The 20,567-nt window shown below is 49.8% G+C and overlaps 2 protein-coding genes across 10 annotated transcripts in view; one reads left to right on the forward strand and one right to left on the reverse strand.

The window, feature by feature from the left end:
* The window catches only part of RFC2 (replication factor C subunit 2), a 31,968-nt gene extending 15,217 nt beyond the window's left edge, over window positions 1-16,751 (forward strand). Inside the window, exons 6-11 of one of the 2 annotated variants that reach the window (XM_032254927.1) lie at window positions 4,329-4,429; window positions 8,099-8,256; window positions 8,896-8,961; window positions 10,675-10,755; window positions 12,695-12,808; window positions 16,412-16,751. In XM_032254927.1, the coding sequence (XP_032110818.1) occupies window positions 4,329-4,429; window positions 8,099-8,256; window positions 8,896-8,961; window positions 10,675-10,755; window positions 12,695-12,808; window positions 16,412-16,666 (775 nt within the window). In that variant the 3' untranslated portion in view covers window positions 16,667-16,751. Of the gene's footprint in view, window positions 1-4,328; window positions 4,430-8,098; window positions 8,257-8,895; window positions 8,962-10,674; window positions 10,756-12,694; window positions 12,809-15,971 lie in introns of both variants that reach the window. The other variant, XM_032254928.1, reaches the window with a different exon arrangement.
* A 1,997-nt stretch (window positions 16,752-18,748) lies between these two features.
* The window catches only part of LAT2 (linker for activation of T cells family member 2), a 26,705-nt gene continuing 24,886 nt past the window's right edge, over window positions 18,749-20,567 (reverse strand). For 6 of the 8 annotated variants that reach the window (XM_032254933.1, XM_032254934.1, XM_032254929.1 and 3 more), the window contains one exon: window positions 18,749-19,641. The gene's annotated coding sequence lies outside the window, so the exon portion shown is untranslated. Of the gene's footprint in view, window positions 19,642-19,695; window positions 19,744-20,567 lie in introns of those variants that run through there. The other 2 variants (XM_032254931.1, XM_032254932.1) reach the window with 2 other exon arrangements.

Raw genomic sequence — 20,567 nt, forward strand, 5'->3', positions numbered from 1 at the left:
CGCGCCATTGCACTCCAGCCTGGGTAACAAGAGCGAAACTCCGTCTCCAAGAAAAAAAAAAATATTGTGGTTTGTGAATTTGATCCTGCCATTTTGATGCTAGCTGGCTGTTTTGCCCGTTAGTTGATGCAGTTTCGTTATTGTGTCGCTGCTCTTTACCATTTGGTTTGTTTTTGGAGTGGCTGGTACTGGTTGTTCCTTTCTGTGTTTAGTGCCTCTTTCAGGAGCTCTTGTAAAGCAGGCCTGGTGGTGATGAAATCTCTGAGTAATTGCTTGTTCGTAAGGATTTTATTTCTCCTTTGCTTATGAAGCTTAGTTTGACTGGATATGAAATTCTGGATTGAAAGTTCTTTTCTTTAAGGATGTTGAATATTGGCCCCCACTCTCTTCTGGCTTGTAGGGTTTCTGCTGAGAGATCCGCTGTGAGTCTGATGGGCTTCCCTTTGTGAGTAATCCGACCTTTCTCTCTGGCTGCCCTTAGCATTTTCTCCTTCATTTCAACCCTGGTGAATCTGACGATTATGTGCCTTGGGGTTGCTCTTCTTGAGGAATATCTTCGTGCTGTTCTCTGTATTTCCTGGACTTGAATGTTCGCCTACCTTGCTTTGTTGGGGAAGTTTTCCTGGATAATATCGTGAAGGTATTTTCCAGCTTGGATTCATTCTCTCCGTCACATTCAGGTACACCTATCAAATGTAGATTAGGTCTTTTCACATAGTCCCATATTTCTTGGAGACTTTGTTCATTCCTTTTTACCCTTTTTTCTCTAATCTTGCCTTCTCGTTTTTCATTTAGTTGATCTTTGACCTTTGATATCTCCTTTCTTCTACTTGGTCAATTTGGCTGTTGAAACTTGTGCATACTTTGTGAAGTTCTCGTGTTGTGTTTTTCAGCTCCATCAATTCACTTATATTCCTCTCTAAGTTGTTTATTCTCGTTAGCATTTCGTCAAATCTTTTTTCAAGGTTCCTAGTTTCTTTGTATTGGGTTAGAACATGTTCTTTTAGCTCGGCGAAGTTTCTTATTACCCACCTTCTGAAGCCTGATTCTGTCAATTCATCACACTCATTCTCCATCCAGCCTTGTTCCCTTGCTGGTGAGGAGTTGTGATCCCTTGTAGGAGGAGAGGGGTTCTGGTTTCAGGTGTTTTCATCCTTTTTGTGCTGGTTTCTTCCCATCTTGTGGATTTATCTACCTGTCGTCTTTGTAGTTGTTGACTTTCAGATTGGGTCTCTGAGTGGACGTCCGGTTTGATGATGAAGTTATTTCTTTCTGTTTCTTAGTTTTCCTTCTAACAGTCTGGCCCCTCTGCTGTAGGACTGCTGAGGTCCACTCCAGGCCCTGCTTGCCTGGGGATCACCTGCAGTGGCTGCAGAACAGTAAGGGTTGCTGCCAGTTTCTTCTGCTATCTTTGTCCCAGAAGCATACCCGCCAGATGTCAGTCTGAGCTCTCCTTTATGAGGTGACTCTTTGGCTATACGGGGTTCAGGGAGCTGCTTGAGGAGACAGTCTGTCCTTTATAGGAGCTCAAGTGCTGAGCTGTGAGCTCTGTTTATTCAGAGCTGCTGAGCAGGTACGTTTAAGTCTGCTGCAGCAGAACTCATAAACACTTTTTTTTTTTCTTACATGTGCTCTGTCCCGGGGAGTTGGGGATTTATTTATGAGTTTCTGTCGTGCTGCTGCCTTTTTTCAGGGCTGCCCTGCCCAGTGAGGAGGCAGCCTAGTCACTGTCTGCCTGCAGAGTCTTTACTGAGCTGCTGCGGGCTCCGCCCAGCTGCTGTGTGAGCTTCCCTGCAGTCCTGTTTATATGGGTGTAATTAGGACTGCCTTGGCAACGGCACCCACCTCTATAATGGTGGACTCTCTCTGTCATGGCGGGCTGCCTCCGCAATGACGGACTACCTCCGTAGTGGTGGACTGCCTCGGTAATGGTAGATGCCCCTCCCCCACAGAGCTGGCCCATCCCAGGTTCAGCTGTGCTTGCTGTGAAACTCTCAATCCAGAGTGGTTTTTTTTGTGGGGTGGGGGGGAGTGGGGGGGAATGGGACCAGCTGTGTCTGATCACCTGGCTGCATGCCTCAGACCTCTCCCCCCCCCCCTTTTTTTTTTCCCCCAGTTGAATGACAACTCGGTCTCCCAGGAGTTCCAGTTGCCTGTTGAAAAGGCGCTGGGATCTGTGTGATTTCCCGTGCGGCAACCCACTGCACCGGCTGAAATAGCCGAGCAGAGATTTGTGGCGCTTTTTTGCCCAGGAATCTCCTGACCTGGCTCCCTATTTCAGTCCCCTTTTTATCAGTTGAATGGGCAACTCTGTCTCCCAGGAGCTCCAGTCGCCGGCTAAAACAGTGCTGGGACCCATGTATTTTGTGCGGAGACCCACCACGCTGGCCAAAACCACTGTGCTGGCCACCCGTCGGGCTCCTCCACCTGGGAATCTCCTGGTCTGTGGGCAATAAAAATCCATCTGAAAATGCGGCATCTCCTCACCCTCCAGGCTTTTGCTGGGAGCTGCAATCCTGAGGTGCTCCTAATCGGCCGTCGTGGATCTGTCCACATTTTAACAATTTTTAAGTGTTTAATTCAGTGGCATTTAGTACAGTCACGATGTTGTGCAACCATCACAACACTGTGGTTGGTATAAATGAAAAATTTGAGGCCAGGTGTGGTGGCTCATGCTTGTAATGCCAGCACTTTGGGAGGCCAAGGCAGGCGGATCACTTGAAGTCAGGAGTTTGAGACCACCCTGGCCAGCATGGAAACCCCGTCTCTACTAAAAATATAAAAATTAGCTGGACGTGGTGGTGTGCACCTGTAATCCCAGGTACTTGGGAGGCTGTGGCAGGAGAATCGCTTGTACCTGGGAGGTGGAGGTTGCAGTGAGCCAAGATTGTGCTACTGCACGCCAGCCTGCGGCAACAGACCAAGACTCTGTCTCAAAAAAAAAAAAAAAAAAAAAAAGTTTTTAAAATGTAGCAGTAATTCGTGTTCTTTGAAGAAAATTTAGATATATTAATACCTTGCTTTCATTTTATTTAGTTATTTTTTTGAGACATAATCTCTCTTTGTTTCCCAGGTTGGAGTAGAGTGACACGGTCTTGGCTCATTGTGACCTCTGCCTTCTGGGTTCAAGTGATTCTCCTGCCTCAGTCTCAAGAGTAGCTGAGACTACAGATGTGCACCACCACCCCCAGCTAATTTTTTTTTTATTTTTAGTAGAGATGGAGTTTTGCCATGTTGGCCAGGCTGGTCTTTCCTGACCTCAAGAGACCTGCCCGCGTTGGACTCCCAAAGTGCTGGGATTACAGGTGTGAGCCACTGCCCAGCCATTAATAGCTTGCTTTATTTTTTCTCTTTTTATACACTATGAATTTTTACATAGTTGAGATCGTAATATATATAATTTTTATATTCTGGTTTTTCCTTTTAATGTTACAGGTAGTGCTGTACATTATGATAATCTTGCAAACATAGGCTTTTTTGTAATTTTTTTTTTTTTTTTTTTTTTGTAGAAATAGAGGTCTCACTGTGTTGCCCAGACTGGTCTTGAACTCCTGGTCTCAAGTGATCCTCTCACATCAGCCTCTTGAGGTGGGAGGATCGCTTGAGCCCAGGAGTTCAAGGCTGCAGTGAGCTGTGATTGCACCATTGAGCTACAGCCTAGGCGAAAGCAAGATCCTGTCTCTTTAAAAAAAAAAACAAAAACAAAAAAAAAGGAAGAAAGAAAGAAAAGCTGGCAGCTGGTGTCACAACTCTTCTTTTTTTTTTTCTTTGGAGACAGAGTCTTGCTCTGTCACCATCTTAGCTCACTGCACCCTCCGCCTGCCAGATTCAAGCAGCTCTGCTTCAGCCTCCTGAGTAGCTGGGATTAAAGGGGCTCGCCACCACACCTGGCTAATTTTTATATTTTTAGTAGAGACAAGACTTTACCATGTTGGCTAGGCTGGTCTCGAGCTCCTGACCCCGTGATTCGCCGACCTCGGCCTCCCAAAGTGCTGGGATTATAGGCGTGAGCCACCTCGCCCAGCCTGTGACTCTTCTCTTGTATTTAATGTCATGAAGGGCTGGAGAGAGAAGCAGTTCCCGCAGGGGTGGTGGCAGCCACTGTAGGTGGTGGTTTTCGTGGGTTTTACTTGAGAGTGGTTCTGATGCTGTAGGTACTAAATGCTGTTTGAGCAGTCTTTGAGAGAGCAGCCTGCAGGTTTCAGCGTTAGAGGGGTGGCCTGTGTACTTCTGATGAGACCCTCGTGTAGGACATTGGACATGTCTTGTGCCCTGGGTTTTTGTTTGGGCCCTGGGTCCCATTTGCAAATCTGTGTTTTTCTTCTCAGCATGACTGATGGAGCCCAGCAAGCCCTGAGGAGAACCATGGAAATCTACTCCAAAACCACTCGCTTTGCCCTTGCTTGTAACGCTTCGGATAAGATCATTGGTGAGTGGGAGCTCTGGGTGGCTGGGGTCCACCTGGTGCTCACTGGGCTTTTTTCTTTTCTGTGGATATGGTCTCCCTCTTCACTCAGGCTGGAATGCAGTGGTGCCATCACGGCTCACTGCAGCCTCAAACTCCTGTGCCAAGTGATCTTCCTGCCTCAGCCATCCGGTAGCTGACACTGTGGGCATATACCACCACACCTAGGTTTTTTGGTTTGTTTTTGTTTTTTTGAGACAAAGTCTCACTCCGTCCCTCAGGCTGGAGTGCAGTGATGCGATCTCGGATCATTGCAACCTCCATCTCCAAGGTTCAGGCAATTCTTGCGCTTCAGCTTCTCAAGTAGCTGGAATGGCAGGTGCACACTACCACACCCGGCTCATTTTTGTTTTTTTTTTTTTTTAGTAGAGATGGGGTTTTACTATGTTGGCCAGGCTGGTCTAAAAACAAACTCCTGATCACAAGTGATCCACCTACCTCAGCCTCCCAAAGTGCTGGAATTACAGGCATGCGCCATTGCACCTGACCTCACCTTGGCTCTCTAGCGCTGGAGGAGTAGGGACTTTCTGATTGCACAGCATGGGCCAAGCACTATATAATCAAGTTTTTTAATTTTTGTAATTGACAAATAAAAGTTGTATATCTTATGCACAATATGTTTTCCAGTATAATCAACTTCTATTTATTTATCTTATTATTTTCTTTTTTTTTTTTTTGAGACGGAGTTTCACTCTTGTTACCCAGGCTGGAGTGCAATGGCGCGATCTCGGCTCACCGCAACCTCCACCTCCTGGGTTCAGGCAATTCTCCTGCCTCAGCCTCCTGAGTAGCTGGGATTACAGGCACGCACCACCATGCCCAGCTAATTTTTTGTATTTTTAGTAGAGACGGGGTTTCACCATGTTGACCAGGATGGTCTCGATCTCTTGACCTCGTGATCCACCCGCCTCGGCCTCCCAAAGTGCTGGGATTACAGGCTTGAGCCACCGCGCCCGGCCTATTATTTTGTTTTTGAGATGGCATCTTGCCCTGTCGCCTCGCTGGGAGTGCAGTGGTGCAACCTCGGCTCACTGCAACCTCTGTCTCCCGGGTTCAAGTGATTCTCCTGCCTCAGCCTCCCAAATAGCTGAGATAACGGGCGTCTGCTGCTATACCCAGCTAATTTTTGTATTTTTAGTACAGATGGGGTTTCCCCATGTTGGCCAGGATGGTCCTGAACTCCTGACCTCGTGATCTGTCCGCCCTTGCCTCCCAAAGTGCTGGGATTACAGGCATGAGCCACCGCGCCCGGCCTCAAATTTTAAATTTAATTTTATATAATCCTATGAGAAGGTGTTACTAGCTTTGCTTTAGAGATGAGGAAACTGGAGCTCATCCTGGTGTCTAGGATCTAAGGAAGACACAGAAAGAGAACAAGCTTGGAGAGGTGGGTGGTTCACCCACGGTCACAGAGCCGCACTCAAGAGTGGTTCACCCACGGTCACAGAGCTGGGACCGGAGCCCCAGGCCGGCCTCCCTCTTTCCCTCTTGGAGGCACACAGGACGTCGTTGATAGCCCGCGCAGAGTGTCACAATCACTTTTGCTCTCCAGATACCTCTCCTGCATTTCATGTTCTCTGAGCCCTTGGCATAGGCAGTATCTGCACGTTGGAACTTGTTGCCTCCAGGAGGCTCCTCTCTGAAATCCTACAGTCAGCCTTCTGTCTGACCTTACTGTATGCCCTTGCAGCTCCCTCCCTCCCTGCAGGCTGTCTCCTTTCTTGGCTTTGAAACCTCCCGCCCCAAGTCCCAGGAGTGCTCTAGTTTGTCAGCTTCCTGCTGGTTTCACATCCTTCTCTTTCTCTTTTTTTTAGACAGAGTCTCGCTCTGTTGCCCAGGCTGGAGTGCAGTGGTGCAGTTTTGGCTCACTGCCATCTCCACCTCCCAGGTTCAAGTGATTCTCCTGCCTCAGCCTCAAAACTAGCTGGGATTGCAGACACACACCACCACGCCTGGCTAATTTTTGTGTTTTTGGTAGAGACAGGATTTCACCATGTTGCCCAGGCTGGTGTAGAACTCCTGGCCTCAAGTGACCCACCCGCCTTGGCCTCGCAAAGTGCTGGGATTACAGGCGTGAGCCCCCGCACCTGGCCCGTCCTGACACAAGCTGCCTACACAGCTTTCGTTTCTCGTCACTTGCCGCTTTCTTTGCCTCACTTCTGCCCTGCTGAAATCCAGCCGAATGAGCTCATTAATCTGACATCCCCTTTCTCCACCCAGGCCTCTGTTGCAAACAGGCACATGAGCTAATGTGATGCCCACGGGGTCATGGCCACCAGCCCCGACAGGGCTCCCAGTGATGTCGGGAATCATTTGCATTCTTTTCCCTTCCCCAGATCACACTAATTTGTGCATTGATTCATTCAGCCATTCGGCAAACACTCTGTTCTTAGTAACTGCCAGGCACCATGCTAGTGGAGAACTCACGGAGTTAAATGAGAAGTATTCCCCACCTTCCAGATGTCAGCAATGAAGGGGAGAAAGGTGTATTCCAAGTTCTTGATTTGGTCGGGCACGGTGGCTCACGCCAAGGCAGGTGGATCACTGGAGGTCAGGAGTTTGAGGCCAGCCTGGCCAACATGGTCAAACCCTGTTTCTACTAAAAATACAATGATTAGCTAGGTGTGATAGCGTGCGCCTGTAATCCCAGCTCCTCAGGAGGCTGAGACAGGAGAATCACTTGAACCTAGGAGGTGGAGGTTGCAGTGAGCCAAGATCATACCACTGCATTCCAGCCTGAGCAACAGAGTGAGACTCTGTCTCAGGGAAAAAAAAAAAAGAAAAAAAGCTGGCCAGGTGTGGTGGCTCACACCTGTAATCCCTGCACTTTGGGAGGCCAAGGCAGGAGGACTGCTTGAGGCCAGGAGTTCGAGACCAGCCTGGGCAACATAGCAAAACCCTGTCTTTTTAAAAAAAAAAAAGAAAAGAAAAAAAAAACTGGGGCTGGTCCATTCAGAATGAATTGTCATGTGCCCAGAAGGGCTATGTCCAGCACACAGCAATTCCAGAGTCCACTTGGGCCATGGCTGACTTATCTGAGGGCTTGTGGCATATGGATGTGTCTCTACTGGAGGATCATTGATCATTTCCTCATTTCCCCATCTGGAAGCTGTGGCTAGCCAAGGCCATGCCAGGTAATGCCCGCTGAGACCTCTCATTGCTTATTCATTGATACCTTGACATGTCACCCTGTTTTGCCTGTCTCTCTTTCTCTCTCTTTTTTTTTTTGAGATACAGTCTCACTCTGTTGTCCGGGCTGAAGTGCAATGGTGCGATCTTGGCTCATTGCAGCCTCCGCCTTCTGTCTCACAAGATTCTCCTGCCTTAGCTTCCCAAGTAGCTGGGATTGCAGGCATGAGCCACCACACCTGGCTAATTTTTGTATTTTTAGTAGAGATGGGTTTTCACCTTGTTGGCCAGGCTGGCCTTGAACTCCCAATCTCAAGTGATCCTCCCACTTTAGCCTCCCAAAGTGCTAGGATTCAGGCGTGAGCCGAGGTGCCCAGCCTGCCAAGTCTCCATTGAGTGCCTGGGACTGTGTGGATCGTGCAGCTGCAGCCTTGTAACTGAAGAGCTAGCAGGGTAACGTGGGCCTCTGCAGGGAAGCCTCACTGCCGTCCCGTCTCTCTTCAGAGCCCATTCAGTCCCGCTGCGCTGTCCTCCGCTACACGAAGCTGACAGATGCCCAGATCCTCACCAGGCTGATGAGCGTTATCGAGAAGGAGAGGGTGCCCCACACTGATGACGGCCTGGAAGCCATCATCTTCACGGCGCAGGGAGACATGAGGCAGGTATGTGGGCTGCTACCAACCAGGCGTGGGTGTCCTGGGCCTGCCATGTCCCTTCCATGGGGAAGGGGAGGGAAGTCACAGCTGCACAAGGCACAGCCAGATTAAGGGATGGAGACCTGGCACTCTCCTGGGACAGTGGGCTGTCTTGCTGGGACTCCAAGAAGAGATGCGGGGAAGGGATGAGGTGGGCAGATCACCTGAGGTCAGGAGTTCAAGACCAGCCTGGCCAACATGGCGAAACCCCATCTCTGCTAAAAAAGTATAAAAATTAGCCAGGCGTGATGACAGGCGCCTGTAATCCCAGCTACTTGGGAGGCCGAGGCAGGAGAATCACTTGAGCCTGGGAGGTGGAGGTTGCAGTGAGCTGAGATCATGCCACTGCACTCCACTTTGGGTGACAGAGTGAGAATCTGTCTCAAAAAAACAAAAAGGCACCCTTGGCCTGATGCCGTGACTCACACCTGTAATCCCTAGCACTTTGTGAGGCAGAGGTGGGAGGATTGCTTGAGGCCAGTTCAGGGCCAGCCTGGGCAACACAGCAAGAACCTGTCTCTACCTGCCTGTGCCCCGAAAAATAAATAAATCATTAAATTTTTAGAAAATAAAAATCACTGTTGACATGTGTTTGCTCCTGAACAGGCGCTGAACAACCTGCAGTCCACCTTCTCAGGATTTGGCTTCATTAACAGTGAGAATGTGTTCAAGGTACAAGCGCTGGTGTAGGCAGCACGGTCAGCAGAAGCCGTGCTTCCCCGAGGGGGTCGGTGGTGCTGAGGGGCTGGGCTGGCAGCGGGGAAGGACACCTCGCTTTGGTGGCTGCCAGGGAGCCCACCCTGCTCCCGTTTGTCCTCTCCCTGTCGCTGCTTTTGCTACACAAGCAGGAGAGCTGGGGGTGGGGGACCTGAGACGTCACTTGTGTGTGGTGGGTGAGGGAAGATCATTGATGTGTCACGCCCAGGGCTGGGCAATTTCCGACGCTTCTTACTGGATCCCAGCAACTTCCCTGCACAGAGGTTCTTCCCATCACATTGTGGGTGATGACATGGGCCCAGGGGATCCCCTGGTCCCTAAAGGGCAGGCAGGAGCACCGTGCTATTCCCCAGCAGCCTTCAGATGCCCCACACTGGGATTTTTTGCAGTGCTGTGCCCTGCTTCCCACTTCTGCTCCTGGAGGGTAGGTAGCCAGGCTGAGGAAAAGGCCTCTCACTCTCCCACGTCTGCAAAGCATTTTTCTCTTGGGAATTCTTTTGAAAACTGCTTCTGCATCCTGATAACTTGGCATCTAAATGCCATTTGGGAGACTAATTTCCCTGATTTGGGGGTAGAAACTGGGAACAGTTGTCTAAGCTTTCAGTCTAGAGCTCTTTACCAGGTTTGTGGACAACAGACAAACTATTTTCGAAGCGTCTGGGTACACCTGGGCAGTGAATGTGTTTCTAAGGCCACTTAAGAAAGGGAAGCCCGCTCAGAAACAGGGGTGATGGTTCAGTGCCTGTTTCTTCTTGTAGGGTCACCGAGGGCTCAGGAAACCATGGCTTCAGCTGGGAAAAGACAAGGGCAGGTGGGGGTGCCCTCTGGAGCCATCAGGAGGCTTTCATTGAGAAGATTTAGGGGTTGACATTGTACCACAGCAGAGGCTAATGCCAGTGGGGAGTGCTGGGGGGAGGACAGAGCCCCGGAACCATCCATCCTCCTGCTGGAGTAGCGAGACCCCTCCTTTAGGGTGTCGGGCTGAGGCTGGGGACCCTCTGCAGGGAAGGTCAGTTCCTACTCCAGGGTGTAGATGAGAATTGGCCCAAAGGACCTCCCAGTTCTAAAGTGAATTCCAAGTGGTTCTGGGCAAATGACCCCCTGCCAAGTGATGCAAGACAGGTGACTGCTGGCTTCAGTGCTGCCCCCGTGAGCGTCCTTCCCAGGCCCATGGTTGCTCTCGTTCATCTGTCTTGTGTTTGGGAAATTTATCACCCTGGTGCTGGAAGCATTTCTCTTTGGTGGTGAGAGGAGCATTCCCCAAACTCATTCTGGTTGCTGGCGAATTTGATGAAAACAGCAGGTAGGCGGGGCATGGTGGCTCACACCTATAATCCCAGCACTTTGGGTGGCTGAGGCGGGTAGATCACGAGGTCAGGAGTTCGAGACCAGCCTGACCAACATGGTGAAACCCCATCTCTACTAAAAATACAAAAGTTAGCCGGGCATGGTGGCACCCTACTCAGGAGAATCGCTTGAACCTGGGAGGCTGAGATTGCACCATTGTACGCTAGCCTGGGCGACAGCGAGACTCAGCTAAAAAACAAAACAGCAGGTTGAGAAGCTGGACCCAGAGATTGCCTGGAAGTTGGTCCGTCAGGGTCTCCCCGCTCATGCTGTTCCTCCCACCCTCACGGCCCCTGACTGCTTTCCTTTCCCTTTGGGCAGGTGTGTGACGAGCCCCACCCACTGCTGGTGAAGGAGATGATCCAGCACTGTGTGAACGCCAACATCGATGACGCTTACAAGGTCCGCCTCCTTTCCCCCCGCACCCCCGCCGCATCCTTGCAGACGAACCTCTCACTTCTTGGGCAGAGGAGAGTGGGAGCCCTTCTGGTGCCAGGAACGTTATACACCTCACTCCATTAAAAATCATAGTTGGGAGGCTGAGGCAGGAGGATTTCTCGAGCCCTGGAGGTCAAGGCTGCTATGAGCCGTGATTGCATCACTGCACTCCAGCCTGGGTGACAGTGAGACCCTGTCTCAGGGAAAAAATATTAATATCATGCTATGTGTTAATCTGTCCAGTAGCTGGAAAAAAATGCTAGGAGTTGGGTGCACGTTACTGATGTGAAAATTGATTCAGAGAGGCTGAATTCCTTGCCCTAAATCACTGTGTTTATTTCTTATTTATGTATTTATTATTTTTTTAGAGACAGGGTCTTGCTCTGTTGCCCAGGCTGGAATGCAGTGACTCGGTCACAGCTCACTGCAGCCTCAACCTCTCAGGCTCAGGCGATCCTCCTGCCTCAGCCTTTTCCCAAGTAGCTGGGACTATAGGCACGTGTCACTACACCCAGCCCTAAATCATACTGTTTAAAAGCAGTAGAGCCGGGCACGGTGGATCACCTGAGGTCAGGAATTTGAGACCAGTGTAGCTAACATGGTCAAACTCCGTCTCTAATGAAAATACAAAAATTAGCTGGGCTGGGCAAGGTGCCGCATACCTGTAGTCCCAGCACTTTGGGAGGCTGAGGCAGGTGAATCGATTAAGCCTAGGAGATGTCCAGCCTGGGAGACAACGAGATTCTGTCTCACCAAAAAGAAAAAAAACAGTAGAACTAGAATTCAGAATGGTATTTTTCTCCTGGAATTATGTCCTCTGCCAGAGAAATTTGTCAGCACAAGTCAGAAGGAAAGACCAGCCTAGCTCCCTCTCCAGTTAAGCCATCTCTCTGGTTAAGTGGGGGTGTCCCCATCCATTCCCATCGGCACAGGCATTCTGGGACCCAGCAGCCCCCAGCCAGCCAGGCAAGGAGGGACCAGGAAGATTGCAGCCTGACAGTGGGACTGGGCTTGTAAGCAGATTCCAGCAGGTGTGGCTGGGGTTCAGATGACCTCAAGCCACAGGGATGGCATTTGTGTGGTTCAGGGTCATTGGTCCAATCGTAGGTTCCCTCTGCCTACTAGGCTGGAAGTTGACTGGGTTTAGGGCAGAGTTCCACCTAATGTGAAACTGAGTGCACGGCGAGGAAACAGGCAGAGACCCAGGGCCATGTCCCTGAGTGGACCTGAAGAAAGCCTTCAGATTTATGGACACAGCTGTTCAGCTCCCTGAATTCACCCCAAGAGGCCAAAGCAAAGGCAAAAAGGCCTGTCTCCAGACCCTGCAGCCTGTCAGTGGGGGGGTGGGTGGGAGGCAGGAGGCTGCTCGGCCTGCAGGGTTTGCCTGGTGACTGCAGCTGGGCGAAGCCAGCAGACGAATGTTCTGCTTTTGCAACTCTGCTGTACCTTGTAATCAGATTAATAAAGCGTTTTAAGAGCTCTGCATCAAGAGATTACATGACTGTGGTAGTAGACCATTTTACAACACAACTTAAAATATTTGCATTCAGCTCCCCTATACCATAAAAAAATGAATAAACAAACATTTGCAATAGGCTGGGCTCAGCAGCTCATGCCTGGAATCCCAGCACTTTGGGAGGCTGAGGCAGGAGGATTACTTGAGGCCAGGAACTTGGGACCAGCCTGGGCGATATAGCAAGACTCCATCTTTATATTATTAAAAAAAATAATAAGCAAAACAAAAATAATTTGCAAAGTTATCTCTGTATCTGCCAGGAAGATCAGTTAAAGTACCCCTATGTGACCTGAAGGGCATGCCCCACCAACTGTGGTGAGTCTCAAAATCACATGGCTTCTTGCAGTTTCAAGTTGTTAAGCAGCCGCCTCTGTCTCCTTTGTCTAGATTCTCGCTCACCTGTGGCATCTGGGCTACTCACCAGAAGATATCATTGGCAACATCTTTCGAGTGTGTAAAACTTTCCAAATGGCAGAATATCTGAAACTGGAGTTTATCAAGGTCAGTGAGAGTCTGGGAATGCCGCTGTTCTCAAGAATGTGGGCCATGGTGGCCAGGCGTGGTGGCTCACGCCTGTAATCCAAACACTTCAGGAGGTCGAGGCGGGCAGATCACCTGAGGTCAGGAGTTTGAGACCAACCTGACCAACATGGTGAAACCCTGTCTCTACTAAAAATACAAAAATTACTTGGGTGTGGTGGCACGTGCCTATAATCCCAGCTACTTGGGAGGCTGAGGCAGGAGAATTGCTTGAACCCGGGAGGCAGAGGTTACAGTGAGCTGAGATCGAGCCACTGCACTCCAGCCTGGGTGGCAAAGCGAGACTGTGTCTCAAAACAAAAAAAAAAACAAGACGGTGGGCTTGGCTTTCTCTGTCTGCTCACAGGACTGGCACCTCGAAGGTTCTCTGGTTCCCAACTGCAGCGTGAGGGAGGGTATGTCTTAGTCCCTTTGAGTTGTTATAAAGGAATACCGGAGACTGGGTGATTTAGAAAGGAAGGAGGTTGATTGGCTCTCAGCTCTCCAGGCTGTACATGTAGCATGAGGCCAGATCTGCCTCTAGGGAGGGGTTCAGGCTGCGTCTGCTCATGTTGGAAGTTGTAGGGGGAGCCTGTGCGTGCAGAGATCACCTGTCGAGAGAGCAGAGGGAGGTGTCAGGCTCATTTGAACAGCCAGCTCTCCAGGGAACTAAGGGAACCAGAACTAATTTATTGCCTTGGGGTGGGCAACAAGCCATTCACATGGGATCTTCTTTATGACCTAAACATCCCCACGTTGGGCATCAAATTCCAAATGAGATTGGGAGGGGACACACGTCCGCACTGTGTCAGCATGGCTGATTGTCCTGGGCCAAGTTTGTTTCACCCAGTTCTGATTTTCTTCCTTTGAGGCTATCTTGTCAGTCGATTGATTTGTTTTGTTTTGTTTTGTTTTGAGATGGAGTTTCTCGCTCTTGTTGCCCAGGCTGGAGTGCAGTGGTGCAATCTCGGCTTGCAACCTCTACCTCCCAGGTTCAAGCGATCCTCCTGCCTCAGCCTCCCGAGTAGCTAGGATTACAGGCACGCACTGCCACATGCAGCTTTTTAAAAATATTTTTAGTAGAAATGGGGCTCACCATGTTGGCCAGGCTGGCCTCGAACTCCTGACTTCAGGTGATGCACCCGCCTCAGCCTCCCAAAGTGCTGGGATTACAGGTGTGAGCCACCTCGCCTGGCTGATTGATTGATTTTTAAGGTCAGATTAATTGGGGTTTAATTTACATGGAGTAAAATTCAGCCTGTTAGGGACAGGACAAACGTACTCAGTCATGCAAACGCTGTCACAATCAAGATGCAGAATCTGTCATCCCAGAAAACTTAATGTGCCCATTTGAAGTCAGCATCCTCCCTGCCTGCCACCTGGAAACCACTAATGTACTTTCCCTTTGGGAGATATAATTTTCTGGAATATCGTGTAAGTGGGACCATGTAGAACTTAGCCTTGTGAGTTTGGCTTCTTTCACTTTAGCAGAAGTTCCTTTCAGGTGTGTACACGTTGGTGCCACTATCCATGCTTCAGTCCTTTTTCTTTTTTGAAACGGAGTCTCACTCTGTTGCCCAGGCTAAGTGCAGTGGTGTGATCTCAACTCACTGCAACCTCCGCCTCCCAGGTTCAAGTGATTCTCCTGCCTCAGCCTCCTGAGTAGCTGGGATTACAGGTGTGCGCCACCTCACCCAGCTACTTTTTATATTTTTAGTAGAGACGGGGTTTCACTGTGTTGGTCAGGCTGGTCTGGAACGCCTGACCTCGTGAGGCACCCACCTCAGCCTCCCAAAGTTCTGGGATTGCAGGTGGGAATTCAGTCCGTTTGATCACGGAGAGGTAGGTCATCTGTGTGAATGTACCACAGCTTGCTCATCTGTTCAGCAGCTGGAGGACATTTGGGCTTACAGATTGTGGTGGCTGTGAATAAAGTCACTGTAAACATTTGCGTATATGGATTCGCGTGACTGCAAATGTTAAGTTTTTATTTTTCCCAAGTAAATTCCCAGGGGTGAGATTGTCTGGGCCAATGGTAAGTGTATATTTTACTTGATAAGGAACTGCCAGACTGTTTCCCAAAGTGGCCTAGTGCGTGCATCCCACCAGCATTCCAGAGGATCCTCAACCTAGCCACCACGTGGAGTGCTCAGTTTGGTTTTTAAGCCATTCTAATAGGTGTGTAATGATCAGATGCGGTGGCTCATGTCTGTAATTCCAGCACTTTGGAGGCCGAGGTGCGTGAATCACTTGAGGTCAGGAGTTTGAGACCAGCCTGGCCAGTATGGTGAAACCCCATCTCTACTGAAAACACAAAAATTAGCTGGGCGTGGTAGCACACGCCTGTAATCCCAGCTACTCAGGAGGCTGAGTAAGGCAAGGGAATTGTTTGAACCTGGGAGGCAGGCGTTGCAGTGAGCCAAGATTGCACCACTGCTCTCCAGCCTGGTCGACAAGAGCGAGACTCCATCTCAAAAACAAAACAAAAACAAACAAACCTAATAGGCGTGTGATGAGATCTCATAGTGGCTTCAATTTGCATTTCCTTAATTAATATCTGAGCATTTCCTATGTCTTGTTTGCCATCCAGAATCATCTTTGATGAAACATCTTTTCAAATCTACCAATTTTTAATTTTAATCTATTTATTTATTTAGAGAGCAGCCAGGTTTTGTATTTTTGGTAGAGATGAGTTTTCCCTGTGTTGCCAAGGCTGGTCTTGAACTCCTGGGCTCAAGTTATCCTCCTACCTGGCCTCCCAAAGTCCTGGAATTACAGGTGTGAGCCACTGTGCCCGGCCTTTATTACTAAATTTTTGAGAATTCTTTATATAGTCCGAATGAGAGTTCCTTATCAGATAGATGTTTGATAAATACCTTCCTCTAGCAGGGCCTTTTTTGCCTCCCACCTCATTTTCTTAACAGTATCCTTGAAAGAACTACCAGCATCTTTTGAAGACACAAATTGAACTTTAGGTAAACATCATTCATTGCATCTTAGCATTTATTTTCCGGCTGGAGCATGCGGATTTTGAACAAACTACTAGTTCAGTTCGTTTCTGTTTTTATTTTTTATTTTTTCAGTTCAGATTTTAAAAAAGAACTCCCCCACTTATTAACCAGATTTGAATTGGTTTGTTTTTCAGGAAATTGGATACACTCATATGAAAATAGCAGAAGGAGTGAACTCCCTTTTGCAGATGGCAGGCCTCCTGGCCAGGCTGTGTCAGAAGACAATGGCCCCGGTGGCCAGTTAAAGCAGAGACTTCGCTGACTGACTTACAGGTGCCCTATCCTGAGATGCAAGAGCTCTGGTCTTCCGACGGGGAAAAATGCCGCCTCAGGCTGGAGCCAGCGTGACTGCCCACTCCCATGGCTGGCTGGGCGCAGTGGCTCACGCCTGTAATCCCAGCATTTTGGGAGGCCGAGGTGGGTGGATAACCTGAGGTCAGGAGTTTGAGACCAGCCTGACCAACATGGAGAAACCCTGTCTCTACTAAAATACAAATATTAGCTGGCTGTGGTGTCAAGCGCCTGTAATCCCAGCTTCTCAGGAGGCTGAGGCAGGAGAATCCCTTTTGCCCAGGTGGTGGAGGTTGCAGTGAGCCAAGATCGCACCCTTGTACTCCAGCCTGGCAACAGGGACTACATGTCAAAAAAAAATGCCAAACTCCCGTGGTTTTCATGTTTGCTTGTGGGCCATCTGAGTGTTTGCATTCAGCCTCTGCCGCAGCGACGCGGTGATGGGTCGGAAAGACGCAGAGAAGCTGAGGGCGGTACCTGGTCGGTGTGCGAGCTGACATTTGAGCTGATTGAGCCATGCCTTGTTTGTCGGCCATAAAGTGACCACGTGAAGCCTCGAGGAAGAGCAGCTTCCTGTCCCTGCCAGCCTTGGCAGCCTGCAGGTAGGAAGGGCGATTAGATCGGAGACACAGCTCATCTCAGTTCTTTTATATTTTTCTTTTATTTATTTTTGTCACACACACAGCCTGGGTGTAAACTCAGTTCATCTCAGTTCTTCCAGAAGCCTGAAGGGACCACTTTCCTGGGGCGAGGGCAGGGTTTGCGTCATTTCCTATTTAGACCAACTTCTCAGAATGGCCAGGCGGTGAGCCTTTCAGAAGGAGCCGCAGAGTGGAGAGGTACAGCAGAGCCCTTGGGAAAACACCGTGATGCCCTTCCTGTGTTCATATTAACTTGTAGAATTGCCTTTTTTTTTTTTTTTTTTTTTTTTTTTTTTTTTTTTGTAAGATACTGTTTTTTTCTCTTTTTGATTTGTTTTGATTTTTGAAATAGGGTGTCACTCTGTCGCCCAGGCTAGAGCGTAGTGGGCCAGTCATGGCTCACTGCAGCCTCAGACCTCCTGGGCTCAAGTGATCCTCCCACCTCAGCCTCCCGAGTAGCTGGGACTACAGGCATGCACCATGATGCCCAGCTAACTTTAATTTTTTGTAGAAATGGGGTGTCACCCTGGGTGCAGTGGCTCACACCTGTAATCCCAGCACTTTGGGAGGCTGAGGTGGGCGGATCACACGGTCTGGAGTTCAAGACCAGCCTGGCCAACATGGTGAAACCTCATCTCTACTAAAAATACAGAAAATTAGCTGGGTATGGTGGCATGTGCCTGTAATCCCAGCTACTTGGTAGGCTGAGGCAGGAGAATTGCTTGAACCAGGACCCGGGAGGTGGAGGTTGCGGTGAGCTGAGATCACACCACTGCACTCCAGCCTGGGCAACAGACCAAGACTCTATCTCAGAAAAAAGAAACGGGGTCTCGTAATTATTGCTGGGACTGGTCTCATGCTCCTGGCCTCAAGTGATCCTCCCACCTCAGCCTTCCAAAGGGCTGGCATTATAGATGTGAGCCACCATGCCTGGCCCATTTCAGTACAGTGGCTCATGCCTATAATTCCAGCACTTTGGGAGGCAAGGCCGGCAGATCACATGAGGTCAAGGGGTTCCAGGCCAGCCTGGCCAACATGCCAAACCCCATCTCTACTAAAAATACAAAATTAGCCAAGCATGGTGGCGCACGCCTGTAATCTGAGCTACTCGGGATGCAGAGGCAGGAGAATTGCTTGAATCCGGACCTGGGAGGTGGAGGTTGCAGTGAGGCAAGATGGCGCCACTGCACTTCAGCCGGGGCGACAGCGAGACTCCCGTCTCAAGAAAAAGAGAAACTTGCCCCTCAGCTTGTGCAATCAGTCCTTCAGGGGGTGAAGTAACAGGCAGGTGGCAGTTGGGTTCTGGATGTTTCTTTTGATTTCCTAACTTATGATAATTTCTTCTCAAGGGAAGAATCCCTGGGCCATCCTAGAAAGATGCCTGGACTTGGGGACCAAGGTCCCATCCTCAGCCCTAATGCTCTCAGGGTCTCTTTATTTTTATTTTTTTGTAGAGACAGGGTTTCACCATTTAGGCCAGACTGATTTTGAACTCCTGACCTCAGGTGACGCACCCATCTCGGCCTCCCAAAGTGCTCGGATTACAGGCGTGAGCCACCATGCCTGGCCAGGGTCTCTTTTTATTAAACAAGAGCTGTGGCTGTCATTCCTTTAAGGTTTTGTGTTCTGTATTGCTTTTTGAGACGAGGTCTCCCTCGCCCAGGCTGGAATGCGGCAGTGCAGTCACAGCTCACTGCAACCCTCTCCTGGGTTCAAGCAGTTTTCCTGCCTCAGCCTTCCAGGTAGCTCAGACAGACTACAGGCATGCACTACCAAGCCCGGCTAAGTTTTGTATTTTTTATACAGATGGGTCTTGCTATGTTGCCCAGGCTGGTCTTGAACTCCTAGGCTCAAAGAATCCTCCCACCTTGGCCTCCCAAAATGCTGGGATTCCAGGTGTGAGTCACCGCACCCGGCCCCTTAAAAGGTTTTTTTTTTTTTTTTACCTGAAGCAGGGGAAAGCAGACACAGGATAATCATGGCTTTTAAACTGAAATGGTTTTATTGAGATGTTTCGGTTGGAGGAGACACTTTCTCTGGCAGCATTTCTGACTCAAGGTCCCTCTGGGCTCACACTCTTCCCATGAGACAGTCACATCCCTGTCCAGTCAGCTCCGCAGAGGCCAACCCTGGAGCAAAGGCGGACTGGGGACCGTGGCGAGGCCCTACTCCGCTCCGTTCTGGCCAGCGCTTCTCTAGACTCTAACTTGTACTGTTGTCCGTAGCAAGGGACATTTCCACTGGAAGTTCATAAAGATGGCAACAGCCTCATTTCTTCCTAAGTGAACTGAGGCCCAGAGGAGGAGGAGGTTCCCATTAGGGAAACAGCCAAGGCTCCACCTACCCAGGATGGTGAAATCAACTACATGTAATGCTTTCTAAGAGACAAGACAGAAATCTCTAAATCCAGAATATTAAATATGGCTCCACCTCTATAAATTATCTGTCCAAGCTTATCCTTACAAACCCCAGCAACCAACAATAGCAGTTAGGAATCCAAATTAATAGCAAAAAAAGGGCACAGATACCAGTGTTGGAGAATGGTTTTGGTTACGCGGACAGGGTGACCGCTTATCCTAAATCCTGGGCATCCATCGTCCACACCCGGAGCCAGGTTATCCTCGGCACCAGGTGTCCGCCCCACAAAGCCCGTATCGGGAGACGGCTTAGTGGCAGGGCTGCAGCTCCCACAAGTTACTGTCCTTTCCCGGGCTGTGTGTCCATGGCCAGGTGGTCCTCAGGGTGGCTGGTGCTCCTTCCAGGAGCTGTGATTGCAGTGGGCTTGAAAGTTGAGTAGCTCTGGGAAATGGTCCTCGGAAGGCAGTGACAGGTCCGGGAGCACAGCGGTCCCCTGGGCTGTTCGCCTTGGCTCCTGAAGTGAAGAGGAAAGGGTTTGTAGGTGAGGTTTGTCGTGATCAGTATTTTGTTTTGAGAACCAGAGCCACTGGTTTGGGGACAGCATTGAGCCTTCCTGCTGGCTGAGAACAGAACCCATCCATCAATCGCTGGGTTTTGTTTTTGTTGTTTTTTTTTTTTTTTTGAGACGGAGTTTCGCTCTTGTTACCCAGGCTGGAGTGCAATGGCGCGATCTCGGCTCACCGCAACCTCCGCCTCCTGGGTTCAGGCAATTCTGCCTCAGCCTCCTGAGTAGCTGGGATTACAGGCATGCGCCACCATACCCAGCTGATTTTTTGTAGTTTTAGTAGAGACGGGGTTTCACCGTGTTGACCAGGATGGTCTCGATCTCTTGACCTCATGATCCACCCGCCTCGGCCTCCCAAAGTGCTGGGATTACAGGCTTGAGCCACCGCGCCCGGCCTTTTCTTTTCTTTTTTATACTTATTTCATTTTTGTGGATAACAGGGTCTCACTATATTGCCAAGGCAGGTCTTGAACTCCTGGGCTCAAGCTGTCCTCCTGCCGCTGCCTCCCTAAGAGCTGGGATTACGGGTGTGAGCCACTGTGCCCGGCCTCCCTGCTTTCCTTCCCCTTTCCTTTCTCCTTTCCCTTCCCCTTTCCTTTCTCCTTTCCCTTCCCCTTTCCTTTCTCCTTTCCCTTCCCCTTCCCCTTTCCCTTCCCCTTTCCCTTCCCCTTCCCCTTTCCCTTCCCCTTCCCCTTTCCCTTCCCCTTTCCCTTCCCCTTTCCTTTCCCTTCCCCTTCCCTTTCCTTTCTCCTTTCCCTTCCCTTTCCTTTCTCCTTTCCCTTCCCCTCTCCTCTCCTTCCCCTTCCCCTCTCCTCTCCTTCCCCGTCTCCTTTCCCTTCCCTTCTCCTTTCCCTTCCCCTCTCCTTCCCCTTCCC

Source organism: Sapajus apella, unplaced genomic scaffold (genome assembly GCF_009761245.1).
Source record: "Sapajus apella isolate SASKATOON/1434 unplaced genomic scaffold, GSC_monkey_1.0 scaffold88, whole genome shotgun sequence".
Taxonomy (NCBI): domain Eukaryota; kingdom Metazoa; phylum Chordata; class Mammalia; order Primates; family Cebidae; genus Sapajus; species Sapajus apella.